General features: G+C 41.1%; 1 protein-coding gene across 3 annotated transcripts in view; it reads right to left on the bottom strand.

Annotated features, from left to right (window-relative positions):
- Positions 1-4,237: 4,237 nt before the first annotated feature.
- The window catches only part of OSBP2 (oxysterol binding protein 2), a 184,219-nt gene continuing 172,864 nt past the window's right edge, over positions 4,238-15,592 (bottom strand). For all 3 annotated transcript variants that reach the window (XM_075178585.1, XM_075178590.1, XM_075178588.1), the window contains 3 exons: positions 13,240-13,424; positions 9,187-9,407; positions 4,238-8,708 (listed from right to left, as the gene is read on the bottom strand). In XM_075178585.1, coding sequence (XP_075034686.1) covers positions 8,566-8,708; positions 9,187-9,407; positions 13,240-13,424 — 549 coding nt within the window. In that variant the 3' untranslated portion in view covers positions 4,238-8,565. The remainder of the gene's footprint in view (positions 8,709-9,186; positions 9,408-13,239; positions 13,425-15,592) is intronic.

The raw sequence follows: 15,592 nt of genomic DNA, 5'->3' as shown, positions 1-15,592 counted from the left end.
TTCCCCAACCCTGGCACTCCAAACTCACCCGCTCCCTCCAAAAGTGCTCTCGCACAGCTGAACGCCTCTGGAGGAAATCTCACTCTCTGGCTGACTTCCTTCACTTCACATTCAACTCACTCCTCCCCCCCCCCCCACTGTCCCACCTTCCCTCTCTGCTTCTGACTTTGCCTCCTTTTTCTCTTCTAAAATTGAAGCCATCAGACAGAACATCTCCTCCTCCCACTGCTCTCCTGCCCCCCTCTCCACTCCACCTCCCGCCATTAACCAGCTGTGGTCCGCCTTCATCCCCACTTCAGATGAAGAAGTTCGATCCCTTATTCTTTCCTCTCCACCCTCTACCTGTCCTCTTGATCCCATCCCCTCCCACCTTCTTCGCTCTCTCTCTCTCCCACTGCCTGCTCCTACCTCGCTCACCTCTTCAACCTTTCACTCTCTGGTGTTGTCCCATCCTCATTCAAACACGCTCTTATCTCGCCTATCCTCAAGAAACCCAATCTTGACCCCACCTCTCTTGCTAACTACCGCCCTATCTCTTTTCTCCCATATGCCTCCAAATTACTTGAGCGGATTGTCTGCAGCCGCCTCACCAAACACCTCTCTGACAACTCCCTCCTTGACCCTCTCCAATCCGGCTACCGCCCCCTCCGTTCCACCGAAACAGCCCTGGCTAAAGTTACTAATGATCTCCTATCAGCCAAATCCAAGGGTCACTACTCCATACTCATCCTCCTCGACCTCTCCGCGGCCTTTGACACCGTGGACCACCCCCTCCTGCTGCAAACTCTACTCTCTCTCGGCCTCTCTGGCTCTGTCCATGCCTGGTTCACCTCATACCTTGCTAACCGCTCCTTCTCTGTATCCACGTCTGGTTCTTCCTCCACCCCCTCCCCTCTCCCTGTTGGAGTCCCTCAGGGCTCTGTTCTTGGCCCTTTACTCTTTTCGCTCTATACCTCCTCCCTTGGAGCTCTCATCTCTTTGTTTGGTCTTCAGTATCACCTATATGCTGATGATATTCAACTCTACATCTCTTCTCCTGATCTTTTCTCCTCCATCCTCTCTCGTGTAACTGAACTGCCTCTCAGCCATCTCATCCTGGATGTCTTCACGCTTTCTTAAAATTAACATCTCCAAAACTGAACTCATTGTCTTTCCCCCACCCAGACTCCCTTCCCATCATGACCTCTCTATAATCGTTAACAACTCCACTATCTCCTGTCACCCAACTCCGCTGCCTAGGAGTCACTCTTGACTCCTCTCTCTTTTGCCCCCCACATTCAATCCCTTACCCAAGCCTGTCGCTTCCAACTCCGTAACATTGCCCGCATCCGTCCCTTCCTCTCTCAAGATGCCACCAAAACTGTCATCCATGCTCTCATCATTTCCCGCCTCGACTACTGCAACCTCCTCCTTACTGGCCTCCCCTGCTCCCACCTCGCCCCCCTCCGCTCTATACTTAATGCGGCTACGAGACTCATCTGCCTCTCACGCCGCTCCTCCTCTGCCTCCCCTCTCTGTCTTGCCTTACACTGGCTCCCCTTCCCCTACAGAATCCTTTTCAAACTCCTCACCACCACTTACAAGGCTCTCTCCCAGTCTACTGCCCCTTATATCTCTAACCTCCTCTTCATTCACACTCCCGCCCGCTCCCTGCGCTCGGCCAATGATCGCCGCCTCTCCTCCACTCTGATCACCTCTTCCCACTCAAGAATACAAGACTTTCTCCCGAGCTTCACTGGAATGACCTCCCTCGCTCCATCCGTCTCTCACCCAATCTGTGCTCCTTCAAGCGGGCACTTAAAACTCACCTGTTCCTTAAGGCCTACCAACCATCCACTTAATCTCTCACCTCTTGTTTCTCCCCTGGCTCCTTTTCTCTCCCCTTTGCTTCACTGGCTCCCTCTTGTGCCTGATTTTGTTTACCCTCCCTTAGGATGTAAGCTCGTATGAGCAGGGCCCCTCTCCCCTCCTGTCTCCACACCTGTTCTTCCGCTCCGTCTTTACAGTATTTGCCTGCCTGGAGTTTCTGAAGGTCTGGTACTTTGCGTTTATTGTTCTGTATTGTTTTACCCTGTATAGTGTACTGTTTGTGCCGTTTACGGCGCTGCGGAAACCTTGAGCATATTTCCCCATTATATGGAGAAATCTATCCAATCCCACTGATAACCAAAGTTGGGCAAAGGCTGCGTTGCATTTTAAAGGAAAAAGTGGGTGATTCCAAATTTGCATGAGTGGGAATGGATATAGTGCCAAATCAGACGTAGTTTTTCCCAAATCTCCAGTGTAAAACAAACCGTGGGGCTAGTGTAAGCCGAGGCTGGTGGGCAGACAGGGTAGAAATCGCACTCGCTGGTCCCTTAATAGTGCTTCCTCAATATTGACCCACTTTTGGCACCTTAATGTAACTTTGAAGGGGGTGGGGTGGTCTTCATATAACGAACATTCCACACCTCTAATTTAAGAACTAGTCTGAAATATCCAGTACAGGTCTCAAGTTATTGGTAAACTAATTACTATAACATTTTAATTATGTTCAGAGTAATGTCTCAGAACAGTAGAAAACTAGAACTAAAATATTTATGAATTAATTGTTGTTGTTACTGAATGGGGTACCAGAAGTGGTCCTGGAATATTTAGACCTTATGTCCATTAAAATATGTTCCTTCTACTCTTTGTAATCTCCTCACATACTATATGGTAGTGTAGTTTACAGATGATATTACGAGGATAGTCGCTTGGTTGGCTTTGTGGGTGGACGGCTTTATGAGCCCAAGATCTTGCCCCAGGATTTCTTTGTGAGGGTGTCAATGACGCCTTGCGTCTGGATATCTTTCTCAAATTTTTTAATTGTCCATGATTATCCAGGTCATCCAAACAGTGTTGGATAAATCTTGTTTCTTGGGGGTCTAGAGACACCACATTGTGAATCTTTAGCTTGGAACTGCTAAGACTCCTCGTTATCTTCTTCCAAAACAGCGATGTGAAAAATGTCTGTTTTAAGCACTGATATATAGGCTTTCACTATGCCACAAAACCTTTGTTCAAGAAGTCTTGCAAGTGGTTAATCTGGCACCAGACCAGCTGTCCTAGGCCTCCTCCCAACAATAGAGGCAAACAGATCTTTGGTGGGTCTGTGGGGACTGGATGTTGTCTCCACCCTTGGTGCCTAATACCATTTACCTACCCTATAATTGTGCAAACTTGATGACATCTGAGTGGTGCCAGCAGGTTGAAGGTACCCTATCCTCTCCTCTGCTCATGCTGCTCCTTCATGTCAGTGATAGGCTGTAAGTTGGGGGTTGCTCTGTGATGTTGCAGCACAGCACCACACTCCCTGCCTATCAATGACATGGATAAGCAACAGCCTCACAGCACTGAGATCCTTTTCATCTGCTCTACACAAGGTAAGAATTGTCAGGAAGAAGAATGAATTTGACAGTGGAGAATGAGGAAGTGGGGAATAAAATACAGAATGGCGGAGGATGGATGAATTACAGGTTGGGGCGGTGACGGGTGGGGGTGAGTTACATGTTTGGGGGTGAAGCGGGGTGGTACGTTTGCTGTTTTCTATCTATGGTTTGCTTTTTCTCTGTTATTTCTTTTATCTCTTTCAGGTCAGGCTGTGAAGTTTATCTGCTGCTATTCCATTTACCTGAATATAGATACATATGCTCCAAGAACACGTCTCTCTGACCACACGCTGTGCAGATGGAGACTGGCTATGTAATATAAGCACAACGTGTTTTGTGGCTCAAAAGCATTCACACAAACCCATCAATAAATTATATGACCAAAACCTTGGTGTAACACTTCCATCATACTCCCGTATGAAAGAAAAAGAAGTGTTGGTCCAGTTTGTTTGTTATATTGGTCATATAGCATTGAGGGCTGAAAAGCATGTTTAAAATTACAGTGTTCCCATCTGGGTTGTTCATATGAAATGGGTGTTTTGCTGGGACAACGTTTTAAGTCTGTAGCATCTAATAAACACAGAATAAAAGCAAGACCTGTGCTTGACACCCTTCAGCTCTCGGCCACCTCATCCCTAACATGTGTAATATACCATGTGAGTGATTCAAATGTTTAGTATTTACATAGCTATGTAATAATAGGTATCTATGAATACTGACAGGAACCAATCAGGAGGCTAGCTGACTACTGGTCCAATCAGAGCAAGGCAGAGGGAATTACAAGGAGAACGAGTCACTGAGACAACGACAGAGTGGATGCATCACAGTTCACAGCTTAACTCTTTTATTAACATTTCATATATAGCCACCATGCTTCTGACAATACAATCTTTTCATTCAAAGTATCCATAATCTGCAAGCCATCAGTACAGTCACTATATAACCAGTTCATGTACGTTCGTCCTTTTGGTTGTCTTTTTTGGTCCCAAGTCCTCCATCCCATGTTGTCATGGAGACTTCACAGTAATGAGACCAGATGCTTTACATTATTGAGATATCTTATACAAACATTAACTACTACAACCTGAGTTCTACACATTGTTTTCAGGATATAATGACAAATAGTTCTGTTGCTTATAGTGGGTTCAATTGGAAATATTATTCCTGTGACCTTGATGCTAGTTTCACTCATATCTTTTATTTGTATTCTATAAAACAGACTATAATACTGTACCGGAGCGCTTGCTGAGAACTATCTGGCTGCACTGTGGATTATTATATGGTTTTTACTTACCTGCAGTACTTTGAAAAATCTCAAGGTTTAGAAATGTAACAGACCTATAATTTGAAAGGCTTGCATGATGTTTGAAGGCAGCGGATTCAGGCACTATAAAATTATCACAGCAAGATCCTATAAAGACACCACTGTGTGTAACCAGCAGACCCGCTCAGAGTGCACATACAGTATAAGAGAGACCCTGAAACCAGCCCTCGCCACTAAACAGTCACAATTCCTAAGCAAGAGAAGTGCTTGCAAATCGAAAGACTGGAAAACGGGTACAATTTTGTCCTGCATCGGACATCACCAAATCCTTCACACAAGTCAACGTTATACAGAAAGTAACCTGTTATAATTATCATACCTGAAGTTATAGGTTAGTCTGAACATGTTTTTAGAATAGGCATTTCTACAATGAAATAGTGTATAAATCAGGGTAAGGAAGCTCATTGTATTTCTCACACAGAAGTAAAAGTTCACGGCCCTCCTTATAATAGAAGACTATTGGAGAAACTTCCGTTAGATTGGGAAAGCTGCATTACATATGGTAACACTCGTCCTGCACTGCTCCTTCGTTCATTAAGTGCTGGGGTGACCTGCATGTTGGTTTGTGCTAGAAGGAGCATATTCAGCTGTGTCACTGCAGAGAGTGGCAGAAGTTCTATGTAAGTGGCCCCTGGTAAAGTTCTACTTTTATACACGTTGAGCGGTCCTTACACTGTTATAGATATATAGATATAAAAATACAGTTGCAGTAATATTAGGAAGGCTATCGCTAGTGACATTTCTAAAACTACTTCAGTTTTTACACTATATGGGGTAAATTATAATCCCAAAGTTCTCAGACAGACAACATAATTAAAAAATGATTCAGCAAAGCCAAATATAACAATTAATGCTAATAAAGTCACCGTATCTAACTGTAGTGTGAAAATGAACACAATATTGTTGTTTGTATAAAAAAAGCATATTACCTTACACTTACTCTAGTTGACATAAAAAGGTTATTTTAAAAACTGAAGTCTAATAATGCAATTTGTTTTTATAAGGAGTTACTAAAATGAATGTCATTAACTCTTAATGGGGCATTACAGAACCTGTTCTCCATAATGAATGTCAGATGTCAGATGTCATTTCCGCTTTACTAGACAATATCAGGAAATGTTCTGTCATGTAGGTAGATATAACTTATCCAGAATAGTTAAAAAGGTTGATGCAGGAGAGTTCCTGGCAGTGAATAAGCACATTACTGGTACTAGTAAAGTCTGTAGGAATCTCACTTAATAATTATTTTTGTGTTAAACAGTTTGATCTATTGAGAAGGCAGATAAATACAAAAAAAGTGTCATTTTAGATGCCATTTAAATCCACCTTGCTATATTGTTGTAACAAGTCCTACAGTTAATCACTAAACAGGATCAGAACGTTCTAAAATAAAAACAAAAATGTAGGAGAAGCTTGTATGATGCTTCTTCACATGAATATGAATAGGACATTAACCCATGTGCACATGTGACATAGCAATGACATTTTATTGCAGTAGCTACATGGGCCAATGATCCCAAGGACAAGAGTGACATTTTTGTAGTTATAGTATAGTAAGAAGGGAAACTATCACAGGGGCAAAACACAACAATAGTGTACCATTCCCACACTCTTTGTCAAACACATCACATCTTTCACATATTATGCACAAGAAGTTGAGCATGAAATATATGAATCCTGCCCTAGTATAGGTCACAAACTACGTTGTATACTAAATACACGGTTTGAATGGGAGGACTCTATATCACCATCAACTGGGCATACGTGTTTTACTGTCTTAGTATGGTTTGTACATGATTTGTTGTCTTGTTATGCAATCCACCCTAATAATGCCACTGGATCCATATGGCTACCTGCATTCATTTATTATGTGGTTTGTATGTGTTCACCCAATGGTAAAAAGCTCTATATAAAGCAGCTGTCAGAACACAAAGGACCCGATTCATTAAGGAAAGTAAAGCAAAATAAAAGAGTAACTTTGCACCTAGGCAAAACCATGTTGCATTGGAGGGGGAGGTCAATTTAAAATGTGATAACAGATTTATAGTTGGGGTAGGGCATGTCCTAGATCATCTTTAAATTTCAGTGTAAAAATAAAACTATCAAGTATTTGTGTGTTAGATGGAAAAACAGCCAATAAACTAATTTGCACCCCTTACAGTGTAACATGGTTTTGTCCAAAAGAAAACTTACTAATTTTTTTGCCTTACTTTCCTTAATGAATCATGCCCAATGTGTGATTGTGATTCACATATATGCATCTGAATAAACAAATAAAAAAATCACTAATCCGTATGGCAAACTCTTCTCCCCCTTTACATCTGAATGTGTGTTACAGTCCAAACCACACACTACAAAGATGAATAAACCTTTAGGCAATGTGCGGTTATTCCCTTCATGTCCCACCAGCCACAGGGACCAAGACTCAATACCACCTGCTAAGCCAGAGGTTCCATACCTCTGTTGTCCGATATGCCCAAGTCATTTCTAAAATAAGAATGTTGGGCCTGATTCATTAAGGATCTTAACTTAAGAAACTTCTTATTTCAGTCTCCTGGACAAAACCATGTTACAATGCAAGGGGTGCAAATTAGTATTCTGTTTTGCACATAAGTTAAATACAGACTGTTTTTTCATTTCTCAAGTTAAGATCCTTAATGAATCAGGCCCGTTGTCTTCTAATTCTAATAGGAAAATACAAAAATGAAGTTTTAAAGCGTATACCAGCTAACAATAGTGAACAGAAATAAAACAATTATACTACGTATTTTGAGGGGTCTCTGTGTCGCTTACAATAGCAGACTTGCACCTTACTGGGGACTAATGAACAGTAATATGTGTCTGATGTTCTGCAGGAAAACCAGAATATGGGACCGTGTCTGACATGCTTACACAACAGTAAAAATAAATAATAAAATATAGAAAACAACAATGCCTTAAAACGCAATGACTTATTTCTTTACCACGCAATCACTAATAGCCCATGTTTACAAGACAGTGTTGTACTGTGCTTTACTCGCTTACCTGATCTCTTCCTGCCCTAGATGCTACTGTATGGATAGGTCTGCCTTGTAAATGTGGGCACAGATCTTTGGAAATGTCAATAAAAGTGCACTAGTCATTTCAAAAATAAAGTAATATTATTACACAGTGATCTTTTGTTTTTTACTATATTAAACTGAGTAACGGACCCATCGTTTTTTGTACACATTCTTTTTAACGGTCGTTGTTATTATAATAATTTGTCATGTAGTTGCTGTCCATAATTAAAAGCGTACTTCATTATTTGCTAATGAGAATATATATATGCCTATACTGTACATAAATAAATAATATACCTATGGAGTACCTTTTATATCCTAAAATGTAAGATTGCACATACGAAGGATTGACTTCAGACTTGGGGAAAACCCTACAATTAGGATAGTTTATATATATATATATATATATATATATATATATATATATATATATATATATATATATATATATATATATATATAAAATCAAATGTTAAATGACATCAATAAAATAGATAATATTATTTCCCAACCCTTATTAGTTGCTAAAAAAAAATAATTCAACTGTAGTAATACAAGATTCTTTATCTTTAGAAAATATGCTTCAGATCCATGTTTCCCCTGGTTTTCCCACTCGGATGCGTTTATTTTGGCATGTGTTTTGGCTCTTTTTTTATTTCTGTTTCCCAGGAATTCGGCCCTTGCCGTCTGTTCCTGAGCGCTGCAGTGTCTTAGCCTGGTCTCTACTGCACCCTGCGTGCCCAGCTCGAGGGAGGTGAGATCTGTGAGATTTTTATTGTCCCAGATTAAGTCAGAAAATATCAGGGCATTTAGACCAGTCTTGTTTTTCTTTGCACTCCCAGTATCCTCCTTTGTAAACACAGATGAGCTCGCCAGTATATGGATCAACCTTCCTCTCAAACCACAATGGTAGATATCCTTCATAGTCATTACCTGCAATGAAAGTGTGAAAGTGAGTAGACGCTGTAACAGGTAAGAAGATGTTCTGCAACCTTTGCATAACTCCGAACATTCTCAGGGCACAATATTGGGACCATTTAAATGAAACATTCAGTCTGGCGAATGCCAGAACAATTTTATGTTTTCTATGGTGCAGTGTATAGAGCTAATAAAGACAAACAACATGTATGGCGACAACAGGGAGATCAGTGTACTCCTTGACTGACAAGTAAAAGTGATGTTGCTCATATTAAACGTTTAGACATTTGCATCATAACAAAAATGACAATTAAAATTAGTTTGGTTGCTATGGTTACAGAATGCTTTTTGCACAGCTTCTACCTGCCTTGGGAGGGCAAACTAAGTGATATGAAGACTGCGTCCAAAGTCACTGCCTGATCCTGTTTGTAAAAAATAATTTAAATAAGTAGACACAAATGTCATTGTAATGCATCTATTCTATGCAATTTACCTTCTTCCAAGGCCTCTACAGCTTCCGCCTCCCGCTGCCTCCGGACAGCCCTCTGCTTCTCCTCCAGCCGCTGCTTCTCCACATTTGCCTCATCCCACTTGCCATTCTCCATTAATCGCTGGTCTGGCCGGAGCCGGCTGTCTGTGGGCGCACTGCTGTCATCGGGCTCGTTAAGTGTCAGGGCAAGTTCAGAGAAGAAATACATATTTTCTGCATTCTCACTGCAAGACAACAAGTCATTGGAGTTTATTGTACTGCCGCACCTTGACATCTCAGCACCTGCTGGTTATTTGGCATTAATATGGGAGGGTGTACAACATACAAGATGATGGGGAGCACTAGCACTAGGGTTGTTATTGGGACGTAGGCCTAGGATGGCAGAATACTGCTCCTTCTTTCACTGCCTTACTACAATTGTTCTCTTGTGAATTACTGGTACAGTCATGTTTTTTTGTTTTTTTTAAAGAAAACAGGATATGGTGAATAACTATAAACTTTTAAAAGTAGAAATAGTTCCTGAATCTGAATCAGTGTCAGGATTTGAAGTGAATCTTGAAAATCAATGGCTATTTCCCTAGGACGAGGTCCAGTAAAACCTCCGTGGACTCAACCCCTGTCGCTGCAGTGGGCCGATAAATCAATACCGTATTTGGGGGTCCGGCTCCCGAAGAACATGGCCACTCTCTACAATCTTAATATTACTAAACATATAACTGATATGCAGAAGGAATTGGAGGGTTGGGAGCGACTTAATCTTTTTTATTTGGGCAGGGCAAACCTCTTAAAGATGATATAATTTCCTCAATTATTATATCTTCTGCAAACATTGCCACTCCATATACAAAAAGGTGCACAACAAATTAATTACCTATTCCGCAAATTTACGTGGAAAAAGAATCAATCTAGGATTAGCCTCCTTAAACTCCAACACCCCAAAACAAATGGGGGTATAAATTTCCCCGATATAGTTCAATACAGCCATGCGGCTCACCTTCGCTATCTGAAAGATTGGCTGATGGATCAGAGTACCTACACTAAAGCTGGGTACACACCACAGGGTTTTTGTCCAATAATCGGCTCAACCAGCCGACATACGACCGCTCGTTCGAAAGTCGGGTCAGTGTGTGTAGTGACACGATGGTCGAAAGTCTGCCCAAATGGACGATTATCGCCTCATTTGGTTGGTCGTACCATTCAATTTTTTCCGATCAATCACCTAACGATCATGTAGTGTGTATGCACTCATGCTGACGATCTCCGTAGAGTTTACAGAGTCGGGCTCTTTTCAGCCAATGTTAGCACTGAATATCAGAGTGAATAAATGTAGAGTGTTGTAGAAGGAATAATTCATTTGTTCGTTCTGAGATAGAATATTTTGTTTCAGAGTCACAGAAACTAACGAAATTCGTTAGGACATGTGGATAACTATAACAAGGTGGTTTTAATCAGTGTGACAATGTGACAGTAGTGAATGAATGAATATTGTGCTGTCATTCTCGGACTAGAGGACCAGACAAAGGACCAGATGAAGAGCACAGATCTGAAGGGTAAATCGTGTCAGTGTGTATGCATGAATCATCAGACTGATCGGACCTTCAGTCGTAGGTACAATCGTTTGAGATAGCATGTCGGTCTGAACAATTCTTCATTGTGTACCCAGCTTAACCTAGCAGGGGAGAAACAATTCCTTCCCGATATCCATATAAAAGCCCTTCTTCATTTGCATGATCAGAATTGCCTTCCCTTATTCTTGAAAATTCCCTTGTCCTTTCTGTTAGGAAAATTTGGAAGATGGGGAAAGTGACAACACCACTGCTATGACCACTTCTAGAAACACATGCAGGTTTGATAACAGTAAAGTTTATGAAGTGCAGCTGCAGTAAGAGTAGAGGTGTACAAGTACAAGCTGATGTTACAGTGGATGCCAGACCATCTCTCTCTTGGATGGACATAAACAAACTATCTTTATGTACATTTACACACCAGCACAGTTCTCACTTACTTAGCAATATCATCATCATCATCATTTATTTATATAGCGCCACTAATTCCGCAGCGCTGTACAGAGAACTCACTCACATCAGTCCCTGCCCCATTGGGGCTTACAGTCTAAATTCCCTAACATACACACACACACAGACTAGGGTCAATTTGTTAGCAGCTAATTAACCTACCAATATGTTTTTTTGGGAGTGTGGCAGGAAAGCGGAGCACATGGAAGAAACCCACGCAAACACGGGGAGAACATACAAACTCCACACAGATAAGGCCATGGTCGGGAATTGAACTCATGACCCAAGTGCTGTAAGGCAGAAGTTCTAACCACTACGCCACCGTGCTGCCCACAATACTAAACATATAGCTATACTGTGTACAGGAGTTGGCATTCTCACACGATGGGTCTAAAATCTGCCTCTAACACATTTGCGGTTACACCTACTCTCTCTGTCACACTGGGCACCTATATAGTCTTTCTGTCTCTGGCCATATTTGACATCTAAGTGCAGTCTTGCTACTCACACTGTCTCTCAAAGCAAAAACCCATGTTCACATTGATCAGCTCCAACAGCGCAGGACAGCATCTTACTGCCCCTCTCTCAAGCTCACAACCCCAGTCTCTGCAGTTTCTCCTCTCACACTGAGTTCCGGAGCTGCCCTTTCAGAACTCAGACATGGTCTTGATCAGGCACTCATTCCCAAAAGATGAGCACCCGATCACTCTGAGTAACTTTATTAAAAAAAATCAAAAACAAAAAAAATTCACTCGACCGGTTCCAGCCCTGACATGTCACAGTCTCTTCCCCTAGCTCTCAAGAGGGCGTTACACTCCTACAATATTGTTCTGTTTACCCTAATGTGTGTTTCAAATTAATGAGAGTGAGAGTATAGACTACTAAAAGCCTTAATAGAAGCGCCAATTCCTTAAAACTCCTGGATTTTATCTCTCTTATCCCCTACAAAGTCGTTCTAGCCAAAACAGAAAAAATAACACACTATCTTCAAGATAGGACGGATCAGGACTTTCCGGAGTTTTAGAAAGGGTCAGAATGTCCCCTCCATTACTTTATTAATATTTATCTTTATGTTCACAGTCTCAACTTTTGTTTACAATAGACCAACCTACCCTTAACAAAGAACCCATACATGCCTACTCTTTGCAGGTGAGGAGGGGGCAGGGTGGGACATGAATTGCGTCATTTTGCACCAAAATAATCTGTGACATTTCGTCACTGGGGGCAGGGCCAAAATGTAAATTTACAGCGAATCGCAGCTTCAAGGCCCCCCTTCTGAAGGATATGTGAGAATAAGGTACTCTACTGGGAGTCCGTGAGACCTACCAGGAATTCGGGAGTCTCCCTGACAATCTGGGAGAGTGGGCAAATGTGAAAGAACTTCTAGGTTAGATTTCATGCCAGTTTTCTTTGACAGTGATTTTCTCTATGCCTCCTTCACATAAAGCACAGATTTGTTAAATGCCAGGCTCTTATTGTCCCATGGCCCATCTCTTCCATGGAAGACTTAAACAATGTCAGTCAGTGCTACTATAGTCCTTTTGGTGGTCTCCCTAACAAGCACATTCTTGCATGAACGTTCAAGTTTTGAAGAACAGCTAGTTCACAGATGTGCCAACTTCTCTCCACTTTTTTATGATGGCCTTAATAGTGCTCCAGGGGATATATAAATTATTTCATTTTATATTATATCCTTCCCCTGATTTGTGCTTTTCAATAATCTTTTCACAGATCTGCTGTTAAATGTTGTTTGATCTTCATGATGAAGCTCTAGTTTGTGAGAGGTTCCACAGTTGGAAAGTGCATTTCCAGAGATGTGTATTTATTTAGAAATCCATTGAATCACTTTAATTCTATAGAGGTGCTGTATAGATGAGGTGGTTATATTTGCTACAAACAGGGAGATTACCAGATTAAAACCTTTGCCTTAAGTATTTACAAGATCTCTACAACCTGTTTCTTTAGCAATCGTTAGGGCATGCTGAGAATTGTAGTCTACCAGCAACAGCTGGAGTTCTACTGAATAGCTGCTGAGACTTACGGTAGAGGGTATTTCTTCCACAGCAGCTTTGGAGGGAGGGTCTGGTAAACTGTCTTCTGTTTCCCTTCTGCACTGCCATTGCCTTGGCTGCTCTGCAAAATTTTTGCACATTCCATCTTTTCATCCCATGTTCCTGACAGGACATAATGTGCTTTTCCATTTGCATCAGTCACAACCCCAGTGACCTGTAACAGATTAACAAGCTAAATTACTTCAAACATGGCAGGTATGATATCAGGAATACTGTACATACCCGATCCTACACCTCACAAACAAACAGTCATTGGTGTGTGCTTATGGGAAGACTGGACTTTATGTATGAGATCAACCACCATTCACTCAGTTTAATCTCTCATCTAAAAAAAAAAAGACTAAAAACAGCTGAAAAATATTATGCATCAGAAAGTCATACAAACCAAACTGGCTGCTGCATATCTTTTAACAAATCACATGACTCAATAAAGTTCAGTACTGTAATCTATTTCAGAGGAATACCAGTGATAGTACAAGAGACCCTGCACTAAAGCTTGAATGGTGGATCAGGGAAAGTTGGAAAGAACTACTTTGCTGATCTATTTTCACCTCACCCATTAAAGTATGTCCTCTCCTTGTTTAGTATGAACCCAAATAGAAAATGAGATATCCACAATACTATGTTATTTAGAAATGTCAGTTAACACTACAGCTCTCTCAATGTTTTTTACACAGGCCTATTTTATTTGTGTTGACCATTATCTTGCCTTGCACCCATATGGAACAAAAACAGAAAAAGTCAGCAGAGAAAATGGCAATCTGGGGTGAAGCTCCGTGTACCCAGAGTATAATACAGCAGGCATGCTCCTCAGACTCACTGTCTGTCCTCTCTGCTCCTTTGTATCTCTATGCCGATTCCCTCCGTCCACTCTGGATCCACCCGATATACAGCTTCCAATCACAATGATGGGAAGCATGAGTTGAGATGTTACCTGCTAGGCAGACCTCCCTTACTAAGGAGGCCAGCACAACAAGGGTGTCTGCCCTCAACTAATATGGCTACCATGTTCACCTGGAAGCCATTTTCTCAGCTGAGCCTTTATAAATGTGAAAGTGTGACCTTCTTACTGTGCGATTGTAGGTCCTGTTCTATGGAATAGTCTTCAGGGTGTGAATACGGTTAGCAACTAGGGATTTCTCACAGACTACATTTTCTTGCTACCTTCCCTGACCATAGCTATTCCTCTGGTTATGTTAATGCTATTTGAATTGGCTACTATGACTTGTTGGGTGGGATATTCTGAACCATTCATCAGTCTCCCAGCAACCAGGCACTGTGGTGGTGGTGTAAATGGGAGCGGCACAGAACACACTATCAGAGTGAAACGATGACAGCATTGTTATTAGAGCAGTGCAAGCAATGTCATGGCAAACCTGGGAATCTTTACACTTTACTGTATTTACATCTAGATGGTCAGTGAATAATTCTATAAAACATACATTCAGAGGAATTTATCTTCAAATTATTTCCTGACCAAACCACACTATGATCTGCTGAAAGAATAAACATCTTTAATGCCAGCCCGCCTCTGGCTACAGGAGGAAGCTGGCTTGTACTAAACATGCACTTCTCATGCTAAGCAAACAGGGAGCCTGCTGGGAAATAATGTATCGGCTTTTACCCAGGAGGCAGCAATCAGCATGGAAGCATTTTGTCACTGCCTGCTGATGCAGGCTGCGCAGCAGTAGCTCACCCTGCTTGGTGTCATTTCACATCTAAATTCATGAAACGCTCCATTGCCCTATAAGGTTTGGAAATATAAAACTTGGAAAGTGTTCAACTTGCATTATAATTACTAGGAACAGTCTAACAATGAAAACAAAAAACTCCCTTGTAGAAATTACTGCCACCACAATCTGAATTAGTATTTTAGCTATTGGTAAATAGAACAATGAAGAAATGGGCAGTATTACTGCTGTAATACAAATATATTTTTTGTAAGCAATAAAAATACACCTTTATTATAATTCTCGTTAGAATGGTTACAGCCTTATTTGTCCTTATGACCGAAAAAAATATTTGACCAATATTTAAATTGGTTCAAAATGATATGCAAAAATTGGTCATCTACAAGCACGACCAGCATGCTAGCAGATAAATGAATAAAAAAAAACTAAGGATGAGATTATATATTCGAAGAACATGAGAACAACTACAGTCTTTAGACATCATAATCTATACTCTGTAAGGTGCATGTTTTGCATATTTGCAAATGTATAAATGACTTGTAGACGCTGCCATTTTTATATTCTTTTTAACACTTGTAAAGTACCTACTTATTTCTTTTTTTTTTTTATATTTAGCTTGCCTAACTTGAAC

This window comes from Mixophyes fleayi, chromosome 1 (assembly GCF_038048845.1).
Source record: "Mixophyes fleayi isolate aMixFle1 chromosome 1, aMixFle1.hap1, whole genome shotgun sequence".
Lineage (NCBI taxonomy): Eukaryota > Metazoa > Chordata > Amphibia > Anura > Limnodynastidae > Mixophyes > Mixophyes fleayi.
The sequence above is the reverse complement of the archived record's forward strand: the minus strand, read 5'-3'. Positions and strand labels throughout refer to the sequence as shown.